At 51.8% G+C, this 17,992-nt stretch overlaps 1 protein-coding gene across 4 annotated transcripts in view; it reads right to left on the reverse strand.

The window, feature by feature from the left end:
* NFATC2 (nuclear factor of activated T cells 2) overlaps window positions 1–17,992 on the reverse strand; it is a gene marked incomplete at its 5' end in the record, with an annotated part of 154,326 nt that overhangs the window by 34,848 nt on the left and 101,486 nt on the right. For all 4 annotated transcript variants that reach the window (XM_082856977.1, XM_082856975.1, XM_082856978.1 and 1 more), the window contains 3 exons: window positions 5,581–6,270; window positions 8,471–8,597; window positions 9,279–9,334. In XM_082856977.1, coding sequence (XP_082713103.1) covers window positions 5,581–6,270; window positions 8,471–8,597; window positions 9,279–9,334 — 873 coding nt within the window. The remainder of the gene's footprint in view (window positions 1–5,580; window positions 6,271–8,470; window positions 8,598–9,278; window positions 9,335–17,992) is intronic.

The following is a 17,992-nucleotide window of genomic DNA, read 5'->3' on the forward strand; positions in this document are numbered from 1 at the left end:
GCACAGCTCTGTGACTTGTTTCTACAAGAAGGCAAACTGAACCTCTGGGGCTTAGAAAGCAGGGTCATGGCCACCTTTGTGGAGAAGGCAGAAGATTACACGTCGGGGTGCTCCTGGGGTGCTAACAAGATTCCATGTCATGCATGGTCTGGGTGGTGATTACCTGGGTGGTCCACCTGGTGAAATGCAGAATACACTACTGATTTCTAAGTGTGCCTATATGTCAATATTTAAATATATAGAAACATTCAAACTTATTCAGTGTATTTCAATAAATGATTTTCAAGTATGAAGAATGGGAAAGCAGACTGAAAAACAAACTGGTCTGTGCTCTTCCTACGTGTATAAACACACACACACACACACACACACACCCCCGCTGCCATCCTTACAAGCCACTGGCAGAGGCTCTGGCCAATCACTGAGACCTCATCCTTCTCCCTAAGACATTTCCAGAAAGGGATGGAGGATCTCCTTTGAGTCCCAGGCCTCATCCCTGTCCCTGGGTGTGCTTGTCCGTGGCTGAGTCTCGAGGCTGCCGGTGTAGGCTCACTACCCCAGAACCCATGGTGAGATGGCCTGATGACCTGAGAACCCCCAGCTCTTCCGAGAACGCGTCACCTGAGGCACCCGGCAGGAGTGCCCTCTGGGTCCCAGTTCCCCAGTGCCTCTCTGGCCTGCCTGCCCCCCACCCCGCCCCATCCCGGCACTGCACGAACGCTGGTACCTGCTCCACGCAGGCGCCCTGGGCGGTAGAAAGTGGAGCCGCCCTTCAGTTCTGGGCAGGGGAGGGGATCAGAATTCCTTGTGAACTCATCACATTTTGGCTCTTCCAGTTAGGTTTCCAATAACCACACTAGTGGACGGAGGCACAAGGCAACCTTTTAAATTGTGCCTCCCCTGCCCCGCCCCCAACATTCCCGCCGCGGGACTCACAGTCTAGTACCTGGGTGTGTCTAAAGCGAGGCAAACCCTTTGTTTTCCACCTCTGCCTCCCTAGTGTCCATTTTCCAAATGCAGCCAGCGATCTCTTCAGAAGGTAAATCGAATCGCGCTGCCCTGCTGCCAGAAACCCACCGACACTGGCCCAGCCTCTGACCTCACAGCCTCTGCCGCCCGCTGCTCCCCAAACACCCTTCCCTCCGATGCTCCCCGAAGCCCCACTCCCTCAGAGCCGGCCTCGCTGTGCACTCGGTCTCAGGGGGCCAACACCACCTCCACCCGGCCACACTCCGGCTCCTGACCTTGTGTGCTTTCCCTCGTGGCTTTTTTTTTTTTTTTGCGGTACACGGGCCTCTCACTGTTGTGGCCTCTCCCGTTGCGGAGCACAGGCTCTGGATGCACAGGCTCAGCGGCCGTGGCTCACGGGCCCAGCCGCTCCGCGGCATGTGGGATCTTCCCGGACCGGGGCACGAACCCACGTGCCCTGCATCGGCAGGCGGACTCTCAACCACTGCGCCACCAGGGAAGCCCTCCCTCGTGGCTTTTTATCACCACCTGAAATAAGCTGGTTTATTACCTCACATGCTAACGTCTGCCTCGTTTCCCCAAAAAAACACCCCACAAGAGCAAGGACTTCTGACTCGCTCACCAGCGTACCCCCTTAGTCCCAGAGGGGTGCCTGGCACAGAAAAGACAACCAGTTGATGCCTTTGGGTGAGAGGGAGGGAGGCTGGTGGAGGAGGGATGGAGAGGAGGGCTCACAGTTCACAGGATCGGGCTACTGCTAGGAGCTGAGGGTATTTGCCAGGTACGACCCGGGGCTTGAGAACAAGAAACTGGTTACAGAGGAGACAAGGGGACAGAGAAAAAAACAGTGAGTGTGCGTGCAAAGCATGCATTTCTCAAGAGTGCGCCTGAGTTGGGGCGGGCAGAGGAACACGAGGAGAGGAGTGAGGGTATATTTTGCCCTGAAATATCACTTATTTTGTTAGCTCAAAAAGAGACTTTTGGGGCTTCCCTGGTGGCACAGGGAAGGGAGTCTGCCTGCCAATGCAGGGGACACGGGTTCGTGCCCTGGTCCGGGAAGATCCCACATGCCGCGGAGCGGCTGGGCCCGTGAGCCATGGCCGCTGAGCCTGAGCGTCTGGAGCCTCTGCTCCGCAACGGGAGAGGCCACAACAGTGAGAGGCCCGCGTACCGCAAAAAAAAGAGACTTTTGGAAAACGTCTCAAGTCTTTGGAGTGGAGAACACAGAAGCTGCATTTTGGAGTTCCAGGAAAAAAGGGGGCCAAGACAGATGGCAGCGTCTGTGTGCAGGAATGCAGCTGGGGAGGAAGAGAGGTGGAGCCAGGTAGGATGCCCAGACCAGACAATGGATCGATCTGATCGTTAGCAAAGGGTCGGGGAAAGATAACCAAACACTGGGGCCTCCCGGGATCACAGGTGAGCAGCGTGGTCCACTTCTAAGACGACGTGTTTGCATTCGGACCCATGTCCTCTGGTGACTCTTCTCTTTGCAGCTGCAGAACCTCCCTTTGACCCTCAAAGCACTTAAGCCCAGCTCTCACAAAGCTTCCAAGCAAAGTCCAGTTTGCCAAAAATCCCAAAAGGCAAATGAACGGCAGGTGAGAAATAGCCCCCACCTGGGAAGCACGTCCCGCTGGAGCTTGGGCAGCCAGAGCTGTATTTTGTGGGGAGACCTCCTTTGGGGAATTGACGAAAGGGATGGAAAACGACCTAGGATGCCTCCCAAACAGACTAGAGAAATGACCCAGGGACTTCCAGTTTACCTGTCAGAAATGCCAGAGCTGAGAAGTCTGAGTCCCACATTCACAAAGCCAGCAGTGGAGTCTGAGAATGTTTCGTGAGCGCACAGGCCAGACGGCGTCTGTGAGAGGGCTCTGAAACCCCAGCAGCTAGGAGACAATGCTGCACCCCTCTTCCTGGCGGCTACAGCGGTGGTGCAGTTCGGGGCTCACCGCTGGCCATCAGGCCACATGAGCACCTCCCCAGCAGAGGGACCTGGGCTGGGCAGAGCCTTGGGGACAATTCCAGTCAAGCACGGAACATCTAACCAGCAGCCACATTGCTGCCTTTTGGGGACCACACGGGTGGAGATTATTCCCCTGCCCTGTCATGCTCTGGGCCCAGGAACGTGAAGCCCCCAAATTGAGAAGACCGCATACAGCACATGGGACGGGGCGGTGCTTGTTCTGAATTCTCAGATTCCTTCATGTCATTTCTCCCGCACATCAGGGGAGACGGGTCCCGGGCCTGCCACGCTGTATAACTCCAAGGGCCCCCGTTCACAGAGGGTACAATCAGATACAATGTGAACAGCACCCCCTGGAGTTGTGAGGGTGATCAAGTAATTCTGGCAAGTGCTACCTCCCCCTCGTTTCAGAGATGGAGAATGTGCACTGGCTCAGTAAAGGCTCTGAGAAGTCCTATAGTAAACAAGGTTTTTAAAAACTTGGTTTTATCAAGTAGTTTTTGCCTTCTCAGCCACAGAACCCGCATTTCAGAGAATGCCTCCTAAAATCCCAGGGAACTGGGCTTATGGAGAAAGTACTTAAGAAAAGGCTCCACCAGTAGAAGCAATTTCACTATCTTGGTTCTCAGAGACAGCCTGAGAGCTGACTCGTGTTACTGACCCTCTGGGAGCTCACCCTCACCACGACCTTGAACCTGCCTGTGTTCAGAAAGACACTTAGGAGGCCCCAAAGGGTCTCCATTCTCCACTGCTTTCTCCGTAACACAAACTTCTGTCTGGGGCTACCACAGATACTTAAAGGTTACTCATGACCATGTGAGGCCCACTTGGAATCCGATGCACCACGGAGAACCAGGGATGGACTCCCATTCTCCACCCGAGATGCTCACCACTGGTCTACGATGTGGGATGATGGACAGGGTGAGTGGGAGGGACTGGCACATTTCTCACTCTAGAGACTAAACCAGCGCCGGACAGAGTCCACGGGGGAGAGTGCCAGCCCTTGCTCTGCCATCATTTATTTATGAAGCACCTCTGCCCTGATCCAGCCCGAGTGCACACGTGGAGAGAGGTTCCAGTTACAGCCCCATTCCATTTACCTTCTCACTCGGGTAAGGCATTCTGCACTAGTTGAATTTTCTACATGATAACCCCCTTTCAGGTAAGCACCAAAACTTTATCTTCACCATTTTGGGTGTAAATTGTTCAAAAGTGGATGACACCTTGGTCTCTCTTTTAAAATGGAGCACAGCGCCCCGAACTCAACCTGTGTTTGATTATTCAGGACAGATCAATTATTAACTCAGCAATACCTTGAGGTCAGCCCTGTAAGGCACGCGGGGCAGTCTGACCCTATACTAAGTGGCTCTAAGCATCTTTGCTGGATGCATTTGGGGGAAGTTTTTGAAAGACTGTTTTACTAGAGAGAGGACATGGAAACTACAAGAAGTCACTGAACCCCCAGATAACCCGGATCGTCAAAACTTCGCATAAAGGAAAAGTCAATGGTCTCCGAGTGAGCGCCAAAGGATTCCTGCCGCTGGAGTGTCTGATAACCAGCACCTGGTCTTTGTGATAACTACTGTGGCTATTCTGAAGCTTTCTGCCTTACTTCCTACTTCTTGGCTGGGTTCCTGAGAGGACATTTTCCTAAATTATTGAGGTTTCAGGGTATATCAGATGCTACTGCCGGTAGAGTGGGAGGCCGGAGCTGTGGATGGCCGCCAGCGGTATAGGCTTTCCTTCTCCCATTCAGAAATTCAAACCACCTGTCTTCCTTCTTCTGGCGCCCCCAGGGGAAGGCTGCTCTGCCTGCCCCGCCCTCTCTGTCCTTCACCCGCACCTGGCTGACCCCAGGTGAGTCCTGCCAACACAACTGGCCCTTCCTCCCTGCGATCACAGACCAATGTCACACACATGGCCACTCCAACAAGACTACCGTCCAGCTGGGCCCCCGCCAACAGACTCAGGCGCCTACAGACACACGAAGCTGCCTCTGCCTCTCTTCATTGGTCCAGCCACCCCATCAGCTGGGCTCACCACAACGGAAGCCCGCTGCTTCCCTCCCATCAATGCGCGGCTCTGTTCCACTGGCACAGGGCAGAGATATGCCCGCAGCCTGCCCGCAAGCCTCCATTCATGCTCCCTTCCGAGAGAGCCACTTTTCAACGAGATTTCTCCTTCCCCCGGCCCCATCCCCCTCCCCCAAACACACACAAGAGGGCTATAAAGTGGGATTTTTTTTTTCTTTCCGGGAATAAAAGGTTAGCTTTCCTTCCTTTCTGTTTCCCTATCCTTGGTCTAAATGTGGCAAGTGGAAAGAGTGGAAGCAGTTAAACTGACCCAGTTCGTGACCCGGGGGACACCCCTAGGGCCGGAAGTGCCCTCCTTTGCTCTTTCTGTTGCAATGGTTGTAGGGGAGCAACGAAAACTCCTACCACCCAGCCCAGAACTCCTGCTTGGAGGTGATTCTTGCACAGAGTTGGGTGAGGCCTTAAAGGTTCTTATTCAACTCCCTCAGATTAAGGAGGGGGACACTGAGGCCCAAACAGGTGAAGGAAGATACCCAGGCCGTGCAGTAAACTTGCTGGGGAGATGCTTCAGGGCACCGAACTCACGGGCAGTGAGAAAAACAAGCATCTTACCGTCATCCAGGTAGGTCTGGTCCAAGTTCTGCTCCTGTTTAATGGTCACGCCCGCGGGTAATACTTCCTTTTGGTCACTGACCGGAGGTCCGTTTTTGGCGGCTCTTTGGCTTGTGGCATTCTGCTGCTGAATGACCGTCGGGTAGGAGCCCGGGCTCAGCCTCTGACCTTGACTGACAGGGGGTGGGCCGGGCCTGGTGGTGCCGGGCGCGAAGTTCTCGCAGTACACGATGTGCTGGAACTCCTGGTGGCTTCCGCAGCGCAGCTGCTGGTTGGTGGGCGAGTAGTGGATCACCGGTGAGGCCTGCTGGTTGGCTGGACTGGAGTGGAGCAGGGCCGAGCTCTGGCCCTGGGAGCCAGCGTGCACTAGCACGGAGCGGTGGGCATCCGCGAGGGACAGGGGGGCGGCCATGAGGGCCGGCTGCTGGTAGCCCAGCAGGCTGGGGCTCAGGCTCTTGCTCCGCTGGTAGAGGACGGCCGCTGGGTTCTGCTGCTGGTAGCGGGCGTCGGGGGATGAGAGCCCTGAGCGGAATTGCTGGCAGGGAGCCATGGTGGCCACGAGGCAGGAGGGGGACTCGGCCACCATTGGGTGCTGTGGGTAGTAAGGCTGGCTCCCCAGGCCCCCGTGGGCAGGGCTGCAGATCAAGGTGGGGTCGTATTCATCAGTGGGCTCTGTCTTGATGGCTGGGACTGAGAGAAGAGAAAAGCACACGGGGTGCACCATTCTTAGTGCCACAGGGGTGCATAGAGGATTAGAAGACAGCGGTTAGGAACACGGCCTTAGGAGTCCACAAGGGTGGGATCAAAGATCTAGGCTCTGTCACTTATTAGCCTTGGGCAAGAGGCTCCCTGTGCAATTGTCTTAGGTTAGAAATTTCACCCTGGATGATGATTTTGAACTATAGGTCTTTCTGACAGTGGAAAAGTGGCTGGTGGGTCTGTGTCAGCCCTTGTGCAGCCTTTTCGCCCAGGGGGAGAGCTCGGGGAAGAATGCTTGATGTAAAATTATGCCTCCGCCGCCTCCTCCTGCTCTGGCAGCTCCAGCCCCCTCCCCTGCTTGCTGTCCTTCATCATACTCACCACCAGCTGAAGTATCTGTGCACTTTATGTGCTCACTTATTATCTGAAACCCCCCACTAGAATGTCAGCTCCTCAAAGGGAGGATTTTTTTTTCAGTGCTGGATCCCCAGCACCTAAAACCGTACCTGGCACTCAATCGGCACTCAGATATTTTCTGGACAAAGGAATGACCAAACGGTGACTGTCGGCCTCCTTAGTTTTGTAGTACTTTGGGGGAATGAGGCCTGCTGGCTTGGGCCTCAGTTTCTCCATCTGTTAGCTGGCAGGAACAATCATACCTACCCATGGGGTTGTGGGCAAGATTAAATGAGATATGTATGCACAGTGACTGCATACAGTAAGTGCTCAATGCTTGCTGTTGTTGCTACAATCACTATTACTACTGTGAGTGTTGGTGAGGTCACCGTTCCTCTCTCCCCACCCAGGACAGTCACCAGAATTCGTACTTCTCCGACATCCTTTACCAAAGCATCACCAGGCCCAGGAACTGAGGAATCAGTTTTCTTTTCACTGGAGTAAATGAATTGGTGACAGGACCATAATAAAATTGTGGGGGGAGCTCCCAAATGCTGGGGGCTGGAGGAGGCAAAGGAGTTTCAGCATCTACAGCAAAAACGCAGCTTTGACTCCAACTTCTGAGGAAGCCACTCAAAGACCGTCTCCAGGTACCTGGGCCTCGAGTTCTCACTCGAGCCAAGTTCAGGCAGGTGAGTGCTGATGCCCAGACCCAGAGAAGCCTCATCGCCACGCAGGAGGGGCGACAGCACGTGACACATAATTGAAAACCTCTCTGTTACAAAGGATTGTTGAACTGCGGTCTAGAGCCCTCCCAGAGATTCTCCCCCAGTTCTGGGTCCCATTAGGCCTTTGCCACTCACGGCATGGTACACCAGTCGTGGGACAATGGAACACTCACCGTGCCACACAAACCTGTGGACGCACGCATCCCACCCAAGCCAGGCCCTCACTTTTGTGCTGCCGGCAGCCCAGAGGCTCCATGTGAAACTGTCACAGGTTGGAAATTACACCCTGGCTGACATTCTCAGATTGTAGACTTCCTGGAAAGGCTGCTGGCAGGCCTGTCTCAGCCTTGGGAAGTTTGTAGCCTCTTTCTGCAGCCCTAACCACAACCCAACATATCAGTAATATCAGTATTACTTATGATCTGAATCTCCTTCCATCAGTATTATCTTTCATCTGCATCCCCTGTTAGAACATCGGCTCCAGGAGGGCAGGGATTTTTGTTGTGTTCACTCTTGTGTCTCCAAGCTAAAACAGTGCCTGACACTCAGATATTTTCTGGACAAATGAATGAATGCAAAATGGCTCTCGTCGCCCTTCTTAGGACTGTAGTGCTTTGTGAGAACGAGGCCTCCTGGCCTGGTTATCCGCCCGGCAACTCCATTTGGCCACCAGGTGACCACCTGATGTGGGGTCCCTAAGATTCCACATTTTAGGGCATATTCACCTTCTACCCCTATTGTGATCAAATCTAAACCAGGGATAGGAGTCATCAGCTTTGCCACCTTCTGGTGAACAAGTCTACATGTGCCCCATTATTATTCTGCCCTCGCAAGAAAATATTAATAACAACAATAGTTAATATTGTTGATGTGCGCCATCCTGAGCACTTCATGTGCATTTGATTTACATAACTCTTATAAGGAAGGCGCCATTTGACAGATGAGGAAACTGAGGCTCAGAGAGGTTGAGTCACCTGCCCTAGGTCACCCAGCAGATCGCGTGCATCCTCACCCAGAGGCCGATGCTGCCTCTCCACACACGGGGGCCTGCGGAGAGAACTTCTTACCTGGATGGTAGGTAAAGTGCTGAGGCTGACTTCGTTTTCTTTTCCCGTTAATGACGTAGAAGTTCACCTTCACTGATGTCCGAATGTGCTTGTTCCGATACTCAGGGATCTCAACGAAAAGCATGTTCTGAAAGAAAGGAGTTGTCAATAATTTAACTGCAACCACATCTAAGTTGCCATCCAAGGTCCTAAGCACAGTGAACCAGCCCATCTAGAAGGACTCGTGGCGGGGGGGGGGATAAATTGGGAGTATGGCATTAACAGATGCACACTACCACATATTCAGTATAAAACAGATAAACAACAAGGAATTACTGTATAGGCCAGGGAACTATATTCCATATCTTGTAATAACCTATAATGGAAAAGAATTTTTAAAAGAAGAATATTGATATATACATATACATAACCGAGTCACTTTGTTGTACAATGGAAACACACACAATATTTTAAATCAATTATACTTCAATAAAAATAAAGAAATAAATAAAAGTAAAAGGACTCGTGACACGTTCCGTACATTTACAGGCAAAATTCTAATTAAGGGGAAGTTGACTTTTCAGCTGCAGCAAAGAAAGACTTACCACTTACTCTATCAAGGTATATGAAGAGGTCACTGCTACAAATCAAAAGGGCCTGGTGCTCAATAAACATGTAATTCATTCATCAATTCAATACCCACTGAGTGCCTTTTAGGTCCAAAGCACTGGGACTTTGATGAAGGAAGGGGAAAGAAGAGGGAAAGAGAGCACGAGGGAGGTGGGGGAGGGGAGGACAGGGCGTCCGGTCGTCGTGTCCGCGTGCTTACAGGCTGGCTCTTGTCTTTATCCACCGTGGCTTCCATCTCCCAAATCTGCTGCCCATCTGGAAAAATTTTAAAATGACAGACTTTGAAGGAACTATTAGCAACTGAGAATTTAAGACAAAAACTCACCAACTTATATATATCTTGGCTTACGTGTTAGACGATTTCAGTAAAGTACACCTGTGCGTTTGCATTATGGATGCATATATGTACATATATGTATTTTTATTTCTATAAATGCATATTTGTTTTTGCAAAGAGAAGGCACCTTGACAACAGAAAACTGGGCAACAATACAAGATAAGGGAAAAAATAGAAATTGCCCATCGTCCCAATACCGCTATCTTTTTTCTCTATATTTGAATGTCTACATATATTTCTTTCTTTTAAAAACAACCAAGTATTGTTATACGCTTTACTTGCTAATACGCTTTGTTCAACCAAAGACTATTTCCAAAACACTCTGCATATGCCAAGACTGTCACAGGGGCCCCATTACAGATCCCTGGCTGTCCCAGACATGACTTCTTCATTGTCTGAGAACACAGGTGGCTCACATATTCTGTCCTAAGAGGCTTAAACAATGTCCTGGCTCGTGAGGCCTTGGAGTGAGTGGAAACACAGGCACCCACCCTTCACCTTTCAGTCAACAGAGAGCCTGGCTCTCATGTGACTCATTAAAACAGGCGCTGAGAGGTTTGCTCAGGGGTAAACCCTCCTCCCCTGGAGCAGGGCACTGGTTCCCCAGTTCGGGGCCAACAAGTTGGGCCAAACAAAACTCTGCATTTGCAAATAACAGATTTTTTTTGCTGACCACCTACATCGGCCAGTGGCAGTTTTCGGCTGAAACAAATCATTTCCACAAGTGTTTCCAGGGTGTTTTGTGGAACACTCGCTCTGAAGAATATTAAATGGGTTTATGACAAAGGGAAGCAAGTTCTACCAGCTAGTAAGAATTTGGAGAAGGCGGAGTCAGAGTCAAGTGGGTTTCTTTACTGCAGGATTTCTCAGAGCCTTTAATCTGCTCAGGTGCAGCATTAACTCTCCAAGGTGGGCTGCGTATGCATCATGTCCTGACATTTAGCCAAAGCGTTCCCGCCTCTTTGTAAGCACTATTAGCAGCCTCTGTGACAGGTTAGATTTGAACCCATATAGTCTCAGCTCTTAAGCGTCACCCAAAGAAATCGGGTTTCTAAGCATTATTTGAACTTGTATAGGACATATTTCCCCAAATAATAACTAATAAAAGATCTTGTGATTGCTACCAGAGCTAATGCAATCTAGATGATCTGAAGAAAGAACAAGCGCTGAGCCAGTTGGAGCCTTCCCCAACAAGTCAGTCTGCAAGTCTTGGCCCTACAGTTCTACTCACTGCAATCCCCGAAATGACTAAGGAAGACACAGCTTTACGTCCAAAGGGAAGAGGAAAACATGGTTAGTGTACCGACTCTCGCTATGGTGTGAGATCCCTGAGGGAGGGACCGAGTTATAGCTGTCACGGTCTCCCCAACACCCAACATACTGTAGGTGCCGAGTAAACATCTCACGTCTGAGCATACAAAAGTGTCAGCAGCTCCAAAGGCTGCTCATGGGGCCAGGATGAAGCCAGGAGCTGACACCAGCCACTGCTCAGAAGGAAGCAAGAAAGGATAGATGGATAGATGTCAAGGAATTTGAAGTTCAGTCATCAAGATAGGGTATTTCCAGTGTGTAAAGCCCGGGACAGAACTCTTCAGAGAAAATCCTCATTTCTTTATCAAAGACAGGTCAAAGGTCATCCAACAGAGACGGTATGAGCTAGGCACGAGTGCTCATCAAAAAACCACGTCTCGGGCTTCCCTGGTGGCGCAGTGGTTGAGAGCCCGCCTGCCGATGCAGGGGACACGGGTTCGTGCCCCGGTCTGGGAAGATCCCACATGCTGCGGAGTGGCTGGGACCGTGAGCCACGGCCACTGAGGCTGTGTGTCCGGAGCCTGTGCTCCGCAACGGGAGAGGCCACAACAGTGAGAGGCCCACATACCGCAAAAAACAAACAAAAAAAACCCACGTCTCTATTCACTAACTGCAGTGCAAGCTCTAAGTCAGAAGATCAAGTAATAAATTAATTGAGGAAATGAACAGCATGTCGACGTCTGGTGTGTCACCCTCCCCCTAGCCTCTCAGTGGCTGAACTGAGTTCTGCCACTGATGGTACCATGGCTCTTTGGGTTTGGTTCATTACCACGTACGCGCGTCACTCACTTAGAAAAGAAAGGCCCATTTTCATGTCTCAAAATTGGGAGGAGAGAGCGAGAAGTACCCAGAAACGTGATTGGGAAGTATTGAGCTGGGTCCATAAAGCTGCCACCCAGCTCTCTTCCTTGACTCACGCCAATAAGCGGGAGATGAAGCATAGAAAATACAAAATGACGGTGCGATGAAAAGGGTGTCACCGTGAGGAGAGTCCTCAAAGTCCCTTCCCCTGGTCTAAGGACCCGAGAGAAATGGAAAGGAGCCCTTCTCCCCAAATTTCACACTGTCTCCATCTCCGGTGAGTGTACATAATACCCAAAACGCCACGCAGCAACAGCCATAGAATTCTAGGGTACAGGTGCTAGACAGTAGCCTTAAAAATTAGCCAGCCGAACACCATCAGATAGGGAAACTGAGGCCCAGAGAAGGAAGGGGGGGTGTCCAAAGACATGCGGTAGACAGTTATTAAACCAACAACTGGCACAGTCCAATAACAAAGGGAATGCTTTCAAGGAAAGAAGCTGAAGGTTACTAAGCAGAGAGAAGATGCCAGCTTCCTGGGAGGCTGGAGAAAGGTCCTACATAGGGACGATCTTTTTATGTCGCATCCACCGCATAGGTTCACGCACATCTTCTCAAACCTTTCCCTGCTTCCCCTGTGCCTCCAGAAATACCATCTAAAATCCCACGGCGGCCTTGAAGGCCCTGCCCCACCTTGCTCCTGCCTCCGTTCCAGCCTCTTGGGGCACCATTCTCACCCCTCCTACTACTTTTTTTAAAAGCCAACTGGCCTCACCCCAGAGCTCTGGCTTGTTTTGTGGCCTATAGTGTGGCTTAGCAGCTTTTTAATTAGCTGCTGCCATTTCAAAATGAGATTTCACCAGAAAATGACGTTTTTGCTCCTGAAAAAAAAAAAAAAAGAAAATTCAGATGGTCTGGCCACTCTGGGCACCCCCGACAGGAACTGGACCACGGCGGCCTCTCCGGATGGTGCTGCAGGTGCCACCTCACCACAGCCCCCTGCCCTGGCCCGCACATCTCCCATCTACCTTCCAGGCCCTACCTTAGTGGACCTTTGAGAGACAGGTACCTCTCCCCACACCGTGACGAGGGGAACTTGTCAGGGCTCTGCAGAAAGGCCCTCCACTGGGATGTGCCCGAGGTTTTCTCAGGACTGTACGACATTTTGGCCAGAAGAAGCCACCGCCCAATATCATCTCAGGCAGCGTCCCACTCTGCTCCTGTATACCGCCACCCCCCCCCCCAAAAAAAAACAAAGACAGACCCCCAGCCCTTTCCTATCTGTCAGGACAGGAAAACTCGCTTCCCTTCCTCCTGGACCACAGGCCCCTTGCTCCAAGGACCTGACCTTCTCTTTGCTTCAAAACCAGAACCACGTGCCCAGGAGGCCCTTGGCCACCACAAAGCCCAACAAGGGCCCCGGTGTGTCGACACGGGGCTCCCAGCGTGGGCTGCAGAGGGTCATCCCTCCACCCGCTCACTGAGAAGCCCTCGCACCGCCATCCCCCGAGCCCCAGCCTGGCAGCCAGGCGGCCACACCCCAAGCTCCAGATGTCTGCCCGGGAAAGCAGCCTGTGGGGTTTCGGAGGAAATGCCTACTCACCCAGCGTCCTCCAGCGACACGTGTACTGGAGCCCCCAGCGTTCTCGGGCGTGTTCCGTTGCCGAAACAGACTTCCCCTCTATGGGTCACCAGAATGCTCTCCATTTTATCCTACATACCCCAAACTCCGGAGCGGACAGACCCAGCTTTGAATCCCTCCTTGTGTTGCCCCCAGTTAGCTGTGTGAGCTGGGATAAGATACTCTACCTCTCTTTGTCTCTTATCCAAAATATGGGGATAATCAGAGCACCTACACATCACAGGTTCATTCCAAGAGAAGAGACCCAGACAGAGTATAAACATTCAACAGACATTGGCAAGCATTAGCAGCAGGGCTAGCAGCAACAGATGATATAAATATTGGCTCCTTTATCATTTTTTTGCATTTGTTCCACGATTGAAAAAAAACACAAGCATTTTTCAATCAGAAAATAATAAAAAACATTCTCTGATTGCAGTTATAAATACATTTGCCTGCAGGCATGGGCTGGAGGGAATTTACAAAAGGACAATGTCTGTTACAGGAGACAGGTGGCATGGTGCCTGAGTTTCTTTCCTTTCAAAAATGGGTGTTTACACCATTATCTCAACTTTTTAAAAGCCCCAAGGGCAGCTTCAGGCATCTAGCCTGGCTGTGCCTCTCCCGTCCCTGCACTCCGTTCTGAACAAACCAGCCCTCAACGGGAAGTGACAGCTGCCCTTGCGTCCTTGATGCTACATAGCATATGGAAGACACAACAAGGGGGCTGGTCTCTAAGGGGAGCATGCGGCTTACAAAACACCTCAAGGCCATTCCTGGGCTCTTCTTCCATCCCCCACCCCGCATGAAATCCCAACTCATTGGTCCTGGGTTTCACCAAGAGAACATACTAATCCCATCCTCTGAATGGACCTTCCAGGAGGCAGTGGAATTCACAGTAAACGCTGGCAGGACTCTCTCAGCCTGATGTCACTCTGACTGGGTTCAAGTCCCATCACTGCCATGTACTTGCTGTGTGGCCCTTGAATGGTATCTTAACCTCTGTGCCTCAGTTTCCTCATAGGCCAGACAATAAACTTAATTTCTTGACTTCAAAGGGCTGTGGTAAGAATTCAAATAGAAATTGTACGTAAAATCCTTAGCAAAATGCCCAGCCCACAGTGAGCACTGTTATCACTATTATTATTTTAGAATTTGGTATCTTAGGTCCAACTTTAAGGAGAAAGAATTGGCTGGCCATCTCAACCCCAGTATTCTGGTGGGTATCACAGCTTCTCGTTTCAGTTCTTTGCACTACACTTCTCATTGCAAATAAATAAAATGGCCATAGAAAGTATTCATTGATAGGGACAGACTGAATCGATCATGGGCCATCCATACTTGGTATGGTATAGAAATAGCTTCAAATAAGGACGGTCATGTTTTCTGACCTAGAAATGCATCCCTGCTATATTAGAAAGCAGAATTTTTTTTCCTTATTTCTTTTTTTTTGGCTGCGTTGGGTCTCCGTTGCTGCACGCGGGCTTTCTCTAGTTGCAGTGAGCAGGGGCTACTCTTTGTTGCAGTGTGTGGGCTTCTCATTGCGGTGGCTTCTCCTGTTGTGGAGCACAGGCTCTAGGCATGCAGGCTTCAGTAGTTGAGGCACACTGGCCCTAGGGCACGCGGGCTTCAGTAGTAGTGGCGCACGGACTTAGTTGCTCCGTGGCATGTGGGATCTTCCCGGACCAGGGACTGAACCCATGTCCCCTGCACTGGCAGGCAGATTCTTAACCCTTGGGAAGATTCTTAATCAGGGAAGTCCTAAAAGCAGAATTTTTAAAGTGTAGCAGACTAGTACATGAGGCATGACATCACTTTGTGAGTCTATAAACATCTCTGCTCATGCTTAAGGAACCTGTGCCCCAAGCTGCCTGGATAGGCACAACCCCACGCCTGGGACTGGATGGATGGGGTGAGACCTTCACATCTTCCTTCACATGATTTAAGAAACATGGTAGAATTATGGGCGATTTTAATTGATGTGCATTTTTAAAATAAAGTTTTTCTCTTAAGAAAAAAGTATATTGCAACTGCCTGTTGATTTGTCTGTCTCCCAGGAGCCCCCTGGGGCCACGATCTTAGAGGGAGGCTGGGCATGGACCCCCAGTGTGGATTAAGCTCCTACAGCACAGCAGGCCCCCTGCAGGCTGCTGGGGCCTTGACACAAGCCACACATGCCCTCTTGCCCTCAATGACCCCCAGACAAGGAGGCAGGGCCCTGGGTCCCACCGGAGCTCAAGAGAGAAATGGATTTGAGGTTCCTCACCTCTGCTGGGATGGGGACACTGCCTCCTTCCTCAGCTTCCGACCCCCGACTCAGCTCCGGATACACTGGCCTCCTCTATCCCTCCAACAACCATGCCTGCCCTTCTCCATACCTCACCAGGACCAGTTCCTCCCCATCCTTCAGGTCTGGCTCAGGGAGGTCCCCCCATCCTCTGTCAGTTTCTTCTCCTACCTTCCACTCTCTGACATCATTTTATCAGCCCACTGGTTTTCCATCTCTCTCTCCTGCTAGGCTGGGGGCTCCCGGAGAGCAGGGCCACATGGCGGTCTTGTTCTTGGCTTTCTCCCCAGCACTACGTGTCTGGCCCTTAATAGATGCTCAATAAACAATGGGGGGGCTTCCCTGGTGGCGCAGTGGTTGAGAGTCCGCCTGCCGATGCGGGGGACGCGGGTTCGTGCCCCGGTCCGGGAAGATCCCACATGCCGCGGAGCGGCTGGGCCCGTGAGCCATGGCCGCTGAGCCTGCGTGTCCGGAGCCTGTGCTCCGCAACGGGAGAGGCCACAGCAGTGAGAGGCCCGCGTACCGCAAAAAAAAAAAAAAAAAAAAACAATGGTGGACTAAATGAACAAACTGACCTCATATTCCCAAGCGCTCAGCCCACAGCCAGAGCTCAGGAAGTGTCTGACTACTGGCCTCTCCAGCAAAAAGACCCCACAAAGAGAAATCACCGAACCCTTGTTGAAGAGTCCTTTCTGTGAACGGACTGAGAAGGAATGAGCCTGGAGTACAGATGCAGACAAGGAGTCAAACTCAACCAGAGCCGCTCAGCCCGAGTTCGAGATGACCCACCTCCGGATCCTACCCCAGGTCTGGGACTTGGAAAACCCGCCCAGGACAGAAGAGGCTCAAGAAGACCAAGTCTGCTTCTCCTGCTCTGGCTGAGATGAAATAAAGGACTTCGGTCTTTCAAGCAGATGTTCGGGCAAACTTCCCCTGTCCTAAATTAACACGGGCTGGCAGCCAGCACAAAACAGGCTCTTCCAAGTCTTTACTCAGAGGCGAAGAGAAAAGAGCCAATTTCTTTGGGCAAAGAGGTTGGGTCTAGAGAAGACTTAGCGAGACTCTGCAAGAGAAAAAAAAAATGGGGTGGGAGGAAGCGCATGGCCCAAGTAACACCACAGCCTTTGTTTTAACTTGGCCGCGGTGCCAGGGGAACAATGCCTCAATGGCCAGTGCGTCTGTGGATGGAGGGCCCCTGTACTTGGGTTTGCTGAGTGGATTCTCTTTGCAGGCAGCTCTTGAACCCTACGATGGAGCAGAGCAGCAGGAAGCAGCAGGGCTGGCGCTGGATCCGGGCTACAGCCTTAGCAGTCAGCCTCGTGTCAGCAACGGGCTCGTGTCAGCACTCACAGCAGAAACGCGCACGCTTTCAGGAGGAGGAAAGCAATCCGTCCTCACTGGGGCCGTGAGCGTGCCACCGGGCTCGAGGCAAACGGAGAGGAAATCAAAGTGTCTGCTTGGGTTAGGAAACTGTGTGTGACGCTTCCCAGGCCTGGCCCTGCTTTTTAAAATTAGCTAGATGAAGATGGTTGAAGTCATTTCAGTCTGCTCTTTACGACTGCTAACTAGCAGGAAAACGCATGCTCCCTGGATGCACGGGCTTAACGAGCCCAGCAGATGGGGGGACTGGGAGTGGCCCCTTAGTTAGGATTTCCCCCACCCGAAATGGTAGCACTGCCCCTGTGTATTTCCTGAGAGCTGGAGAGGAGTGCCTTGATTCCCACACCTCCCACTCTCCTCCTGCCCCGCCACTTCCTGGTGGGCTTACCTGCCCTGTCCCACAACTGCAGCCGCTGCTCAGTCACCTCCCAGCTTCCACTTGTCCCTGCACCCAACCCCCAAAGACCATTCTCCATCCAGATTGCCAGAGCAACCTTAAAAATGTAAATGAGGGCTTCCCTGGTGGCGCAGTGGCTGAGTCCACCTGCCGATGCAGGGAACACAGGTTCGTGCCCCGGTCCGGGAGGATCCCACATGCCGCAGAGCGGCTGGGCCCGTGAGCCATGGCCGCTGAGCCTGCGTGTCCGGAGCCTGTGCTCCGCAACGGGAGAGGCCACAACAGTGAGAGGCCCGCGTACCGCCAAAAAAAAAAAAAAAAAAAAAAGGTAAAAATGTAAATGAGATCATGACACCCCCCTGCTTAAAAGCCTCCAAGAGCGACTCGCTTTTGGAATGAAATCCAAACTCCTCGCCACGCCTACATGGCCCAGCATGACCTGACCCCCCCCTCCCTGGCGACCTCTCCAGGCTTGACTGGTGTCACACTCCCGCTCACTCTCACCCTGCACCAGCCACCTGGGTCTGCTTTCAGTTCCCCAAACACCCCAAGCTCATCCCCATGCTGAGACCCTGGCACGGGGCAGTTCCTTCTGCCCTGGACACTCTTCTGACCATCCACATGGCTCCCTCTTTCCTGCCTTTAGGGCTCTGCTCAAAGCCACCTCTTCAGGGAAGCCCTCCCTGACTGCACTGTCCATGGTTGCCAGATTTAATAAATAAAAATACAGACCGTTCAGTTAAATTTGAATTTCAGAAAATGATGAATACTCTTTTAAC

This window comes from Leucopleurus acutus, assembly GCF_964270905.1.
Source record: "Leucopleurus acutus genome assembly, chromosome: 16".
In the NCBI taxonomy this organism is placed as follows: domain Eukaryota; kingdom Metazoa; phylum Chordata; class Mammalia; order Artiodactyla; family Delphinidae; genus Leucopleurus; species Leucopleurus acutus.